The sequence below is a fragment of the Anarrhichthys ocellatus genome, unplaced genomic scaffold (genome assembly GCF_004355925.1).
Source record: "Anarrhichthys ocellatus isolate YVR2014 unplaced genomic scaffold, GSC_Weel_1.0 scaffold52, whole genome shotgun sequence".
Taxonomy (NCBI): Eukaryota; Metazoa; Chordata; class Actinopteri; order Perciformes; family Anarhichadidae; genus Anarrhichthys; species Anarrhichthys ocellatus.
The window spans coordinates 563,027-578,632 of NW_022280082.1; the positions used below are offsets into that span (position 1 = coordinate 563,027).

At 40.8% G+C, this 15,606-nt stretch overlaps 2 protein-coding genes across 3 annotated transcripts; one reads left to right on the forward strand and one right to left on the reverse strand.

Annotated features, from left to right (window-relative positions):
• Positions 1–1,189: 1,189 nt before the first annotated feature.
• On the reverse strand, positions 1,190–9,012 carry kif25 (kinesin family member 25). Of its 2 annotated transcripts, none has more exons than XM_031870450.1 (15): positions 9,002–9,012; positions 8,576–8,641; positions 7,330–7,446; positions 6,958–7,099; positions 5,079–5,182; positions 4,904–4,989; positions 4,765–4,804; positions 4,599–4,666; positions 4,441–4,515; positions 4,100–4,246; positions 3,682–3,858; positions 3,315–3,469; positions 2,971–3,219; positions 2,368–2,523; positions 1,190–2,052 (listed from the first exon to the last, which is right to left on the reverse strand). In XM_031870450.1, exons 7-15 carry the CDS (start codon positions 4,798–4,800, stop codon positions 1,901–1,903), a joined length of 1,215 nt encoding a protein of 404 aa, XP_031726310.1. In that variant the 5' UTR covers positions 4,801–4,804; positions 4,904–4,989; positions 5,079–5,182; positions 6,958–7,099; positions 7,330–7,446; positions 8,576–8,641; positions 9,002–9,012; the 3' UTR covers positions 1,190–1,900. The 2 variants fall into 2 exon arrangements, with proteins under 2 accessions (XP_031726310.1, XP_031726309.1); XM_031870449.1 differs by lacking the exon at positions 9,002–9,012 and adding an exon at positions 8,792–8,887.
• A 385-nt stretch (positions 9,013–9,397) lies between these two features.
• On the forward strand, positions 9,398–11,267 carry ccdc167 (coiled-coil domain containing 167). Its single transcript, XM_031870444.1, has 4 exons — positions 9,398–9,514; positions 9,657–9,751; positions 9,846–9,898; positions 10,335–11,267. The coding sequence occupies exons 1-4, from the start codon at positions 9,404–9,406 to the stop codon at positions 10,451–10,453; spliced, it is 378 nt and encodes a 125-aa protein (XP_031726304.1). The 5' UTR covers positions 9,398–9,403; the 3' UTR covers positions 10,454–11,267.
• Positions 11,268–15,606: the final 4,339 nt, after the last annotated feature.

Below are 15,606 nucleotides of genomic sequence, written 5' to 3' on the forward strand. Positions count from 1 at the left end.
AAGGAGGTCATTTGTATCTGAAAATGAGGTTCGTATATGAGGGTTCACGTTAAAAGGTCTTGGCCGTAATCCGGATTCATTGTAAGCCAGTTTTAAATAACTGAACAGTGTCAAATCATTAACAATCAAATCTTATCCATGTATCAAGAACAGGGCCCTGGAGTTTATCTGAGGTTTGTTTTTCCTAATGATCCACATCTGGACCTGTTGAGGAGAAGAACCATCATGACAGACATCTCAGATATTGTTTGTCAGATGTAAATAAAGAATGAAGGTTAACAATAGAAGTTCACACTTTCACTCTCACCTCCTCCTGTTTCTGTGTTCCCCCCATTTCATTATCACTTACACTCGTCTTTCTTCAGCTTTTCTCCTCACCTCTCCTCTCCTGTGTCTCTTTGTTCCCAGTTGTCTGTCTAAACAGAGGATGCTCCTGAACTTTTCATGTTTATTATCTTGTCACTCTTGTTATAATCTTGTTTTTGTTTTTTTGTCCCGTCACTTTGTCCTCTAAGCCTGCGGTTTCAAAGACGCTTTGGGGCATTTGAGCTTTCATGTCACGGTGGCACATGACACCCGCGCCTCAAAAACATGTCAGCTTTGGTTCCGTGTGGATTGTAACTTCAATACATTGTGCGGAGCTCTCGTCGCAGTTGGCAGCATCCTGATAGGAGGAGGCTTATCAAAAGTGTGTGTACAGTGAGTTATTCTATTCATGCTTGGAAGATGTCCAACTGTTACACCTTGGAGGAAATTGCCTGTCTTGTTTACCCCCAACATTAAACTGCAGTCAACAGACCTGAAATAGCTTTTGCAAATAATCATTAGCTGGTGTACCGTAATATCATCCTGATGGGTTTTTGCCACATTGGACAATACATTTTACAACTCCTCGCTTGAAATATACTTATACCTCCAAATAATTCATGGTAAAAGAAAAGCTAAATACCATCTTGCCCCAATGCTAAAGTGATTGTATGTGTTCCTCCTTGCTGTAATCTACACAGCGGCAGACATCTTATTGGAACAACCCCCCACAGTGGAAAGCCTGTTGTGAGCATACACTTTATATGAATAGTTTATTTTTAAAGGGGCTGCACTATGTATTATTCAAACACTGTTTTAATTCCCTTATGACAATATGTATTGCAATACATTTTTCTGGAACAGACTGATACACAAAAATACGAATGATCTGCACATCAGCTGTTTATTTTAGAGTTTGACAACGTTTATCTACTGAGACTATTCTATCAAGGCGTTTGAAAGATTTATAATGTGTAACCAAAAAGAAAGGTGATGGTTACAGATACAGAATACATCAATATGAGTAGAAGTACTGTAAGAACATAACTACACCTAAAACACTAAAAAAAAAGAGAAGGCATGGTATGCATGTTTTACAGCAGAATACATGTAAGAGTACTTCAGTCAGAGAGCCTTTGCATGATACAGGACTGTAGACTATTGACTTCATCTACAGCTAAATTAAAGTGGAAATTAAAAATTAAAGTCGAAATACCAAGATTTCATACTAAATTGAGTTATCATTACGTAACCTTTGTGTAATTCAGTCATAACTACTTAGCACGCTTGGTAATTGTCAAGGTTATTTACACATTATTAATGTGTTTTGCATTCAAGAAACACAGAAGTATTTGTGGCTTCAGATAAGACATTTAATGCTACCAAGATCTATTTAAAGACAGAATATATAACACTTCTGGCAACATCCATCTATTTTCTACTTAAAGTACCTACTAAGAGTAAGAAGGGCGTCTCTAACACAGAGAAATAGCATGATAACAATTATACCCTCAAATCTGTTTTGTTGGCATGATTGTTACAGGATCTATGTTGCCGCAGCATCTGCAAATAATGAAATCTCTTCTCTGTTTCATCACTTAACTTTGAGGATGTTATTCTTCCTTCGCGGTAGCTCCTTCTGGACCTGGCGGGCCCGCATGCCAAAGCCCAGAGACTGCAGCGACTCGGTGATGAAGCGCTGCGTGGGAGAGACACACAGCATCACCAGCAGCTTGGCATCGCCACCTGGCGGAGAAGGACAAGAGGAGATTCAAGCCTGAGATCTTAAACAATAAGGCAAAAGATTACATTTAATTACATGCATTGTACTTTTGTTGCTCTTTTCATTATTGGGCATGGACAAATACATCTTCCAGAGTATTTTGAGTATGTTTGGGTATGTTTACATGTGTGTATGCTAGAGATAGGGTTACCATACTGGTATGTTGAATCTCTCAGCTAGATGAAGACATTTTGAGTTTGAACGAGTCATTCCCATGGAAAGCAGACATGAGAGACATCATATAAAAGAGAGGGTGTGTGTGTGTGTGCGCACCTCACCTATGGCATCCTGCAACAGATGAGTGAGTTTGCTGTTCCTGTAGGGGACGTGTGGCCTCTGCTCGGCCAGAGCTCCCAGGACATCAGACAGAGCAGAGAGACTGCGGTTTATACAGGACACCTCCCACAGAGCGGCACCCGAAACTCCAGACATACCTGGTACAAACATACAAACACACATTCATTTGCCCTAAAGCTCATTTATCTGCTAAGTGAACAGGCACTGGTTGTATTGGGTTCAGTGACCTTTTGCATGTGTACATAAAGGTTATTAAAGGTAAAAAACAAAGACCTGCATCTTCAGCTTTGTCTGTACTGTGAACCTTTATCCGTAGATTAATCATTTGATATTTCATACAGAAAATAGAAACAAGCTGTATTTGAGTTTGAGTTGATTGTTTTAATCTACACCAAGCAGCCTATTCAGCTAAAAGTAACACCAAGTTGTAAGCATCTTAACTAAGCATATGCCTAAAGCCCCATCTTGCAATTCTGGGTATATTTTTCAGTTATAACATTGCCTAGTGCAAGAAATTCAGGAACCAAAGTTCCCATGACAACTGCAAACTCAAACAACGTCGTTAAGCATTGAGCCCCTCTCACCGACACACTCGCTCCCTGCCAGGTCCACCAGCTGCAGCTTGGTCCTGAAAGAAGCCTGAGAGATGCTGGGCCTGGGGGAGGGACATGGAGATTGGGAAGGGGAGCGGCAGGGAGATGAGGGTGTGCTCGCGAAGAGATGATCATCAGATGAGTGGTGGGCAGCAGGGTTGGCACGGCTACAGCGTGGACTCCACCACACCTTCTTAGTGGAGCGCTGCATGTCCTTCTTGGCACTTTGTAGCTTGCGGGCTAAAAGAAAGAGTAATAAAGTCACAATGCGGGAACGTGTGGCCAACGGGCGCCATTTATGCTATAGTGTGAGTCTGTGTATGAATGCGTCTCACCCAGGGCCAGAGCGTTGGGGCTCTTGGAGGAAATCGTGAGGGCGACAATGAGGTGAGAGCGCGAGGAGTCGGTGTGGACGAGGGTGGGACAGTGAGCCCTGAGCTTTAAAACACTGCTGATAATCTGCATCACCTCAGAGGCATTATGCACAGGCCTGTAAAACATATGAAACACATATTCTGGCCACTTTAAGAAAGTTAGGACGTCTGTTAGCTCAGTTTACGTCACCAACTAACTTTTGAGAAACATATCTGAGAACATAATTCTCTTGGGTTCTTTACTACAATCGACCCCTTTCCCATTACACAGAATTTGAGGCGTTTTTCATTTTTCTGCACACAGTCACCTCGCTCCGGCTGTACTCACTCATGTGTGAGGGAGGTGACCTGGCTGGTACCAGAGGAGGTGGTGATGACGTCCCGGCGCTGGTCGGCACCGTTGCCCTGCGCATCTCTCGCCAGAAGGTCAAGCACCTCGTTGTTATGCACCTCCATCACTGATACCTCCACCGTGAGGCTCTCTGCGGGCTTCTCCGAGATCAGCCTGCGTCTCACACACACACACACACACACACACACACACACACACACAGAAACAGATACACAACCATGGACAAATAAAGAAAAGATTAAAGTTCAACCCAATTATATTCTATTTCGACTCTCAGAGCACATTATGAATTCATAGGCTGAATATTTAATACATTTACTTCTTGCAGAGTTTAGTCATTACGGACTGTAAATATCACAAAAACAAATGAATAAAAAATGTATTTCTTTCTCACCGAAACAGCTCAGCAGCAGCCTTGGGGATAATACCCTGCTGTGCCTCCTGCTGCGGCCCTGAGTGCTCCTCCAGCAGCTGGGATCCCATCATGGTGTGAGTCTTCCCACTGCCTGTCTGCCCGTATGCCATGATACACACGTTATAGCTGCAGGGTAGAGAGAGAGATAACTAACATTCAATATATGCTGAAGCCATGCAGTCATATTATGCTGTTTGTCATGTATTTAATTGTTTCTTCTTCATTCACACTGGGTAGTGTTTAATGTATATAGTTGAATGAATACATTTGAATGGCATGTGATTAGATATCGTCCTTTTGTTGTCTGCTTTCATGCTCACCCGTCCATCAGAGAAGTGAGGAGCGGCTTGACTTCCTGAAACACGGCCTCCTGTGAATCCTCCGGTCCGTGCACTCTGGAGGAAACACAGAGTGCTCATTAATGAACTGAAAATTAAACGGACTAATGTGTGTGAACAATGCGAATGTTTGATTGTACCTCTCAAACTCAAACATCTTGTTTTGCACCGGCATCCCCGTTTTTATGCAATTGACCATCACCGTGTCCTTAAAACAACAAAAGGGGAATAACACAACAAAGTGAGGACACTGAAGCAGCTAGCAGCAATAAGATAAAATAAATTCTAAGAGTCTCTGGAACTCACATCACTGATCGCAGAGACCACTTCTTCTGATGACATAGGCCTGATAGAGGAAAGCATAGCTTTTCAAGCACAGTACAACTCAAACCCATGTTATCTTACAGCAATTCATGTTGCCATGATGGATCATGTGTTGACCCACCTTGATCCAGACGTGGAGGACTGGACGTGGTCAAAGGGTAGAAGTGGTCGCACCCTGCAGTGAACTCTGATGTTCCCTCTCAACTCCTGTAGCAAAACAAAGAATGACAATGTAGGTCAATATCAGAACCTGCTGTGTCGCCCATTATTTTCTGCCACTTCAAATCTGTCCTCACCACCAGTGCGTTGTGGAGTTCTTTCCTTCGCTGCCTCTCTGCCCTGCACCTCTCCCTCTCCTCCTCCAGAGAGCGCTCCAGAGCTGCAACACCAGCTTGCAAATCTGGGCAGGGAGGGCAGAAAGATAGTTTAAAGGAAAAAAAAGTACAATCAATTTTCTATTCATGGGCTGAGGTTAAAGGTTAAGCCGTTGGTGCTAGCATGTTGAGACAATGACCAAACAAGACCTCCACTGGCTTCTGTGCTGCGTTAGACATCGTGAACAACCGGGTTCGATTCTGTGGCCAATTTGGTGCAGTAAAGGAAAATTGTAGCTCAATCTATTTTAAGGCAGTAAGGTGGATGAAAGAATTGTTGTCTTTGTAGAAATCAACTCCAAAGCCAGAGGCATCTGTTCTCTGGTGTAAATCTTTGAATCCAGGCCATGTCTTTAAACCTGGAGCACACAAGTACATACACACACCTGGCACCAAACAACTCCATTCACTCAGGACAGGCTGAGACATTCAAGAATAGACTTGGTTGAACATAAATAGAGCAGAATATTGTAGAGGGATTTTTTTGTGTTTAAAGATTATTTGAAACATAAAATGTCCTCGAAATTCCTCCTATCAGTAACAAAACAGCTCAAATGTCTTCTTTCATTGTAAAATAGTCTGTACTTTTAAGCCTTTAGATCATTAACTGTTTGTGTGAACCTGTAAGTTATTTATTCATTGGTTTATTTTTTTGGCATGTTCCCAGCAAACTTAAGTTTCATGAGACAAGAACATAAAACTGTTTCTGTGTTCTGTTGCTGTGTCGACAATCATAGTTTCATAAACATGTGTTACAAACATAAGAACGGCACATCCACAGGTGGGTCACAGGACATTTGATTAGGGTCGCCAAATACATTTGCAGAATTTCTTCCATTGTCTTTTAGTTAACATTTATATCTGCAGTAACCCTTTGAGCCAAAAGAGGAACCTGAATATTCATACTGTTCCGATAATTGTAGCGTATTTATATCATTAAATATAATATTAAAGGCTAGCACAATTTACTGATGAGAGGAAATGACAAGAATAAGAAAGCCTGTTAACTCCTCCTGAATGCATTTATTTGTTGTAATTTTGAAGTATTTAACATGTGTATATGTTTTCAATAACACGTACATAAAACAAAGTTGTCATTTATCAAACGTATATCTCTTCTAAATGGTTGGTTTATCTTTACAAGATAATATAAGGGGATGTGGAAATGGCAGCATTATAGCATGTACTCAGGAAGATCTGTTTCAACCAATCATCAGAGCCGTGGTGAGTAGCTGACTTGCAGGGCTGCATTAGAACAAGTCAACCTTGGACAACCTCGAAGGGCGGTGTGAGAGAGAAGATGGGAGGGACAGTGTGAGAGGATTACCAGAAAACAGAGCCTAATCAAGATACAGCCAGCGCATAACCTGTAAACCACTTAAGAGTGGAGAGAGACACAGAGAGGGTGAACGAGGGAGCACAACATAGACGTGAAGAGAAGAGAGAGAGGAAGAAAATGTGATACCGGGAAGGAGGGATCAAAAAATGATCCTTTAAATAATGTCTTCAAAGATCATTGAAATAACGTCTGACAGTTTGAAACCTCCTCTGTGGTTTATAAGACTTGGCAGCACCTGAGTAAACTGAGTAGCACATAAAAGCTGAGTGCTGGTGCAGACTCTATTAAGGATAATAAGTTAATTGTGTATATATTGTGTTAATATGTAAACTTTGATGAACTGCTCCTGTAAAAAGTGACATAGTATTCTTAAAACATGTTCCTTCAGAATCATAAGCTAAGGATGATGTCAGAGACGCTGCATCTATGTTAACCTATGGTGCGTCACACTCTGATACTCACTGTGAACCTCGTCTCCACTGTGACCAGTCGGAGAACAGCTGGCTTGCTCTACTTTTTCCAGCAGCTGCTTGCTCTGCTCCTCCAGCTCACTGGAAAAAGTGAAATACACTGCGAAAAGTTCACTCAAGTCCTGCTTCACAGCCTGCAACAAACACACAGAGAGGACAAATGAATTGTGTGGGGCTCTGTGAGAGTATGTGTGTGTGTGTGTGTGTGTGTGTGTGTGTCTGCTGTTTGACTGTTGTGTGTCTTTCTGAGTCTCCACACTACTTCTCTTTCTTTACTTTGGTTGCTATTTAGTGAAACATCTAAACAAAGGCAAATCACAACCTACCATTTACACACGCAACATTCATCTCAGTGCATTTGTACCTGGACCTCAGCGAGGAGTTTGGTAAGGGACGACCGGGTTATCTTCTGAGCGTTCGTCTGGTGCTGATGATGGTTCCGGGTCTCCTCTTCATGGTCCCGACGGAGTTTCCCCAAACACTGAAAAGGATGCAAAATCAATATACTTATTCTGCACCACTGTGCCACTTCATTCATACTTTATGCCAAGCTACAGTATGACTTGTTGATTATCCACAACATGTATCAAGTAAATGAATTGATCAAAATTTGAACACGTTGCATACGTTTTTGAGAAGCTAATTTGTTTGTCAACTGTTAAGAAGTTAAGAACATAGAATGCACACAACAAATGTTGTGGGAACAATCGTCCTAAAACCTGTACAGCAACAGCTCTGATGCTAAATGATCTGCCATTGTGTTATTCATCGGTGTCGCATCCTGTTTTGAATTATCAGGGACTACTTACTCGTTCTATAGCGAGTGAATTTACAGTAATGAACAGCATTAAACCATTCGACTTTAAATGCTGCACAGCAAGTGAATCTGCTCAGATCAGCATTAGCATTTTGATTGCCAGATCTTAAACAGCCCAGGCGTAATCAACAACCGTATTGACATTCACTATTATCTGTTCCAACAATGTGCACAATATCAGGACCCTGGAACCGGCACTCTATATTATTGTCATTTATTACACATCTGCTTTTTCTGCTATGACAAAGGGCCTATAAAACCCAATTAAACATATTATTTTGAGTAATACTAGTTGCTTGCTTATGACTAGTCTGTGTTGAAGTGTTGGCATTGAACACCTAAAGGCACAGTCTACTGAGATGATTTTTTTTGTGTCCATATTCTCATAATATAACAGGAACATACTGTACAGTATAAAGGGGACACATGACCATTCAGGCTCAGCTGATCTCCACCGTCCACTAGAATCTTTGGTTCCACATAGCGATAATTACAATCAAATACAGAGTGAGCCGCTCTGATTATTACATCACATGATCCAACTCTGCAGTCACCGAGGTGGAAACAAACTTTTGAATTCAAGCCAAGTGGCACAAAATCAGTACAGATAAAACAGTCATTCATACAAAAGACTTCTTCAGCAACTCAGGAGGTCAAGGAATAAATAGAATAGAACAATCCCCATCAATCAGTATATAATAGAATAGATAGAATAGAATAGATAATGATCAGGGATTTCCATAGGCCTTAAAGGTTTAACCCTGTAAGTAATGAATGGCAGGCATCTTATTACCTCGGCAAGTCTTAAATGGAGAATAGCATTCTCTGTTTCCAGTTCCAGTATTCGCTCCTCTTTTCTCTGAAAACACAGTGAAATATTACAAACAAGCTGGGTTTGGTGTGTGGAGTTATTTTTGAAATCATAAATGGCTAAACTACAGCACAAGTCCCCGAACAATCTCTAATAAACTAATCTCACGTTTGGAATTACACTCTAGCAGTGATTTACCCTCAGTTTGTGCTCCAGCAGGTGTACCTGATGCGCAAATATTTGGTCCCGGTTTATAAAGAGAGGCATTTTTTTCCTCAAAGAAGAATACGCTCGTAGAGAAGAGAACGGATACCCTCGTATCTTTCCTTCAGAGATGATCAAGCCGTGTCCTGTCAAGTGGAATAATCCACTTAACAACGGCCAACAACAGCTCGCGACAACACTCACCTGTCTGCATCTCAGTGGGGGGGGAGGATGACAGTTTCCGGTCGCTTCTGCAGGCTGTTCTTGATGGCAATATTTTTATTATAATGGTTATATGATCATTTTTGGTATCTTCTGAAAGTGGAATGAAGTCTAACCCCCCCCCCCCCCCCGGTATTCCTAATTGAAAGAGACAATTCAATTTGGCCCTGATTGTTTTAATGTGAACATTGTCCAAGTTGCTGCAGAAGGACACAACTTCAACACACACTCACACAAGTCTCGTTAACCATTTGTGAATGGTATGCCATTGAATGTAGGCTATAATGAATTTAATGTTGACGTTGATGCATTCAGATAGAGGGCAGCAAAGCCCTTCAAGGAGATGTGCCAAAAAGGAAGAACTGAAGAAGAACGAAGAAGAAAATGACTTCCGCACCGTCACAGTTTATCAGCCGGGAGCCTGCAGCAGTTTCTGTCACAAAAATGGCTAAATTGAAAGACAAACGGAGAGAAAAATTTAGTGTCGCCACTGAGGTAAGACTTTGGAAGCCTTCAGCTGGCTGTCTGATAGATTAGCTCATACATGCATACACTGACCTGTCGGTTATTAATGTTGTGTAATAGCTGAACTATGGTTTGCTGTTATAACCTTATATCTAACCTGTACATATTGTAGATCGACCGTTTGGAGGAGCGCCGTGCGCGCTGCAAGGACAACCTGGAGCGGGCTGAGTTCAAGGGCAGGAAAGAGAAGCTCTCTGACAATGACAAGTGAGGATGATGATGATGATGCTGCTGCAGGTAGTGACTTACAGGATACATAATGAATAACTTCCTCACTGGTCTCATCCTCTCTGCTCCACAGGCACGACCTGGAGGATGAGATGACGATCATTAATGAGAGAGTGCTGAAGTTGGGTAAGTCTATATCCACAAAGTCACTGCAGGTATATACAAGATATATTTTACAATATGGACATCATGATATATACCTCTGCTGTGACTGAACCCAAAACTGCTTCCAATGACCAAGGCACTGGGCATCATTTATGAATGAGCGGGACAATTCTGAATACTAGTGAGATTGATTGCAGTCCATTTACAACGTATGTGACCACACACTTAAAATTCAGATAAACATCATTTAGAAATCAGGAAGGACTCAATCAGTCAGTCACAGGAAGGCCCTGCTTGATATTATTATAGTCTTTAACTCTACATGTAGTCTGCCATTGCTGCAATATTTCACCAGCAGAGCAATTGCAGGTTTTGTTCCCCTTCATTTCATAGTTAATCAAACTGATAGCCGGTACACATAAGTGCCCTCAAATCAAATTGTGTTTGTCATTTCCAGACAAGGAGCTGGAGACGTTGAGAGGAGAGAATCGGAGGAACATGCTGCTGTCAGTCGCTCTGCTGGTCGTCAGCGCTCTCTTCTACTACGTCTTCTTCCACAATGAAGAGGACTCATGATACCGCCTGGTAACTTAAAGCGACTTTGTGTCTTAAAAGAACAACAGCAGCCACGGGACAACGCTGTCGCGAGATGATGTTTGAGGTTCACGGGGAAGCTGGAGAGCTGTGTTGGTGAAATACCTCAGTTCTGCCTCTAGATGGCAGCATTGTCATTGTACTGGGTTTCTCGTGCACATCTTCCTTGGACTAGAGTAATACATGTATGAGATAATATTGGGGTAAAGTGAGCGATCATTTTTCTCTTTTCCTCAGCTTGTATACAGTCTGTTTTCATTGCTGTACAAAGACTTCACTGTATATTATAACATTCAACGCGAAGAATTTATATACGACAGTTTGCCCCCAAAATACACAATTAAATAGAAAGTTAATAAAGCTTATGCCACAAATAAACCAAAGTAATGTTGCTTTTATACAGTATATCGAAGATGTGCTTCATCTAATTGTGCCAATCAAGTTTGCTTGTCTTTTCAGTCACATATAAATGAATATGTGTAATAATGCATGGTACACGTGTGCAGTTAAATGGATGACAATATTTGATACATTTGGTTTTCTCTTGAAATGAGTTGTACAGTATGTTTTATCACTACAGCATATAGAGAACCTGATGAATGTATGTTTTGTTGTTGATGCTCATACTGGCCAATGCACCACCTCCTGTTTTTGGAGGTCTTTTATGTTTTTCTTCATGAATAAAAACACTTCATTTTGGATGCTTTGTTTTGTTTTGTATTTCATAACCTCATTTAAAACTTATTATTCATAGTATCTTTTGTTATGAGTAGAGTTCATCACATGATTCATAGTTGTAAACGAGGCCCAAATTCGTCATAATTGGATGTGTCACTTTTGAATAAGATTTGTGTTCGCCCCCCCCCCCCCCACACTAACTAGAGCAACAATAGTACAACAGAAGATTTAACATGCTAAAGGACATCAGCAGTCAGTGGGTGAGATTCAAGGTGTTTATTGTTTGACGTACTAAACAAAGAGGACGTGTAATTCTTCACCAGTGACACAGTCATGGTGTGAATAGAGTGGTGTTCGGGGGTAGTCTGAGGACAAGACTAAACAGCCTTGAGGCCTTCTCTTGTGTGAGTCGATTAAAAGAAAATCTAAAACTACTTTTCTGATATAGATTCTCATTACTTTACCTTTAAATGACCCAATACTAGTTTTAAAGTGTCTCCTCTCCGTTCATTATGTTCCCATTCAGGACTGAAATAGGTTTAATCAGTGAAATAATGGCCATGTTTGTTTCTCCTGGTCAAACTGTCAATTTACAGGCAAAAAGCTGAATCTATCTATTGAGGTTAATTTGATGGGAAGAATTTGCACTCTTATTGTAAAAGGTTGCAGTGATTCTCTGTACCAGTTTCTGTATCATATTCCATTAGTACGGCTTTTCTACCTGTTCGAAAAGCTATAATACAGTCTATAGTCAGTTCTGGTCCAGTTCAGGTGATCGTTCCTCAAAAACATAACTTTTTTCCAGCTGCGGATTAATACACATTTGGCCTGCTGTGAGTGAGTATTTCCAGCAACAAATATATTTCAAATCATTTCAGATGCTTTAGTTTGATGCACAGGGGAGCACTTTGGTTGTAATGGGAAATCAGTAAAATGTATGACAGGACAGACCAGCAAATAGCTGTCTGTTTGCCCTCCCTCCTACACTCTCTATTATCACCAGCACAGTCGGCAGCACGCCTACGCTCCCTCAATCTCTCATCCCCAGGTTAAACATATGCAAACAAGGCCATTATGCAACACTTCTGTGGGATTTAAAAGATTACTCTGGGCAGTGAATGCGTTCAAATATTCATTTTCACGTTGTGGTTGATATCATAGCCCATTTAAAAACATTTAAAATGTGCCCTTCGTAGGTAGTAGTAAGTACAAAGTCACAAATTAGTCTGACCACTTTGATAAGTAACGCTGTTATTAAGTGCTTTTGTTATATTCTGGATTTTACTTTTAAATACCTTTTTAAGTGGGACTTTCAGTGAGTTATAGTCTTACTTTTGGTCAATTGCTACAATTGCTCCTTCTAAAATATATAAAAGTTACAGTCTCTTTGCTTGATCCTGCAGGTGAGACGCTGACCTTGTGTGCAGTTTCGCTTTTCATGACGCGATGTGTTAAGTTGCCTCAAGTAATGAAAGAACATGACTTTGGTCTGTCTGAGCCCCAAAATGCCAGATGTCGCTTTAAATTCTTTCTGGTTCTGAAGCAGCGGGACATTTGAGCTCACCTGCTGCAGGTGGAGGTTCAGGGTCAGCGCTCAGGTCAGGTGTCATTACGTACGTTTGGTCATCTCTTCGGGTATTGAACCTTCCTTGCTGCCAGTTCACTTGAGCCATATGACAATTAATCTACAGTAAAGCGTCATGTCTCATAATAACATGATCATATGTTTTGTGTCTAAAATCTTAATTTGCAAAGTGACCAGTTCTTAAGTAAGTAGTTTCGATCATTTTATTAAAATTGCCAATCTTAAACTCTCCACATATTTATATTTACACATACAACATATTTCCCGGTGCTAAGTGACCTTGTGACTCAGTTTTAATTCAAACTGAATCTGTTTTTGAAGACTGATCAGTCATCTAGTCAAGAAGTTTTTTCTGCCTTTTCTTGTTGGGTTCTGACTTTTGTGTTTTTAACGTATGTACCTATTGTTGATGTTGTGTTTTGTTATGTCTCTTGTGGAATTATTGTCAAGTTTTATGTATTTCAAATCCCCATCCAGATACAGGTGTTGCAAATTAGCATATATAGGCTATAAATGCTGTGGTGTGTGGCTTTTGTTTCTGCTAAAAACTTTTCCCGTTACAAGTTGAGAGACCGATACTCCGAGACTGTGACTTAGGGGGAAACAAATATGACACTTTCACACATACAGCATAACATCTCATACTTATAATCATGGCACATGTTTATGCATCTATTTTATTACAGATTTAAATCACTCCTGCTATGCTATGCTCATGCTACATCGTTACATTTTATACTTTAACCTATAGCTTTCATCCAGAGTGATGTGTAAACGTCTCTTAAGCTTATTTCTTTGAAATCCCTGCTAACAGTAAGGAATGAAGCCATCATGCTCAGATAATAATGAAAGTCATATTTTCGAGTCCTGGCTGAATTTGTCCCCTCCGCACCAAATTCTACATTAGTCATCATGGCTGTAGTCAGAGTGGTGAGTAATCTCTTAATAAGTAAAAAGGAGTTTCTATTGAAAAGAAGATGAGAACAGAGTCAAGTAGAGGGGGGTGGTGGGAAAGTGTTGGGCGGCCTTTTAAAAGTTGAGCCGTCAAGTTCTGAAGATTACACAAGTCTCTACCGTTCTGACCGAGGTTGAGTTTGAGGGGAAAGTAGAGGCGTATCAAACAAGGTGAGCTGATGGTAGGTAATGAGGCTCAGTAAGTGAACTGGCTGCAGACACCTTCAGTTGTGCACCAGAAACCTTTACAAACATTCACATACACAAAGGCAGTTTCATCTGCCAGGTCAAATTGACATTTCATTCGGCACAATACCTTCTCTCCTTGCCTGAGTTGTTGTAATGAGCTTTTAAAAAAAAAAAAAAAAAAAAAAAATCCATGTTGAGCACAGACAGGCTATTTGGAAATGTGCTTCTTGATGTTTGATCATTTTAAAGCTTTCTTCTCCATTAAGAGGGGACACTGCCCTTTGTACATGTTGTTTAACTTCTAAATTGAACATAATTAGTGTGAGTACAAAGTTGAAAACAGTGTGTTGCTGTCCATAACACGTATTCAAGTCATTGTACCTTAAAATATGTCCCTCACTCACCATGTCACACAGTGGTTTTCTGAGAAAACCAAGGGAGAGGAGTTAATGCCCCCTGGGTCGTGTTTAGGGCTTCTCTCACACACACACACACACACACACACACACACACACACACACACACACACACACACACACACACACACAATGCATGCAGCACATACAATACAGCCAGCAGGCCGCACATGTAAACGCACACCCACCTAGAATCTGGTAAATTACCCATTACAAATCCTGATAGCTTCCAGGCTTCTAACAAGCACTCATACAGTACCATCCTGTGCCAACACACACACACACACACACACACACACAGTGTGTTTGATCAGGCCACGGGCAGAGAAACGAAGGCAAGTGACAATAGCTTTTATTGCAAAGCAGTTTTTATGGAGCTGATGTGGGCTTGTCTCTGCTTTTCCAAGAGATAAAGCGTGCATTTGGGTCTGGTGCTTGCTTTTCTGCTTCTCTGTGTGTGTGTGTGTGTTCATCATGGTAAACCCCAGTGTCCAATAATCAAATAGCCAGGTAGGCGGTTCCAATGTTTTCCCTGGACACCACTGCACTCTCCATGGGGAGCACTATCATAAATTAATGCCATGCACTATTGATTTTCTTTGAGTGTCTTTTCTTCGACCATCTGTTCTGTACCTCAAACATTCCTATATAAAAATGACAACCCAGAGGCAAAGAAATGCTATTTGTGTGATTACACAATCAATAAATCCAAAGCATTTTCCATCGAGCTCATGGCTAAATGAGCAATAGTAATGTTCCTATGGAGAGCGTTTGCTACACCGCTGTAATTAATGAGGGAATCGTTAGACTGTGTACTTTGGTAATTGCCTGGAGAGCTGCTCAGGTCTGCACTGATCAAGCATTACATAATTCAAACATTGCTACCAGCCCCTGTTTAGTCTAATGGATGTAATATTAAAGGGAAGACACATTTTAGTGTTGTTAATATAAACCTCCGCAAAAATAAAAAGTCCACTTTGCTGCTGAGAATAGATGACACCGATGCTAAATGTATTTAATGACTTTTGTAAATCATGTTACTGTATGAAGTTATGTCTTTACTACCTCCAGCAGTAGGCTTTGTGCTGGGTTAAATCAATAAGTCCAACTGATGGACATTAAAAAGATGTGTGAATGCTAATTTTGTGCATTTAAAGTCTAATTTCACATGTTTTATGAGATTTATAAATTCATACTACAAGCTCTCGACTACATAGGAAATTCAGATATTTGTATATCATGCCTTTCCAGTAACTGCACATCTGTAGCTCAATAAATGCTGCTCTTTACATATAAAGATGTGAACCAGTACT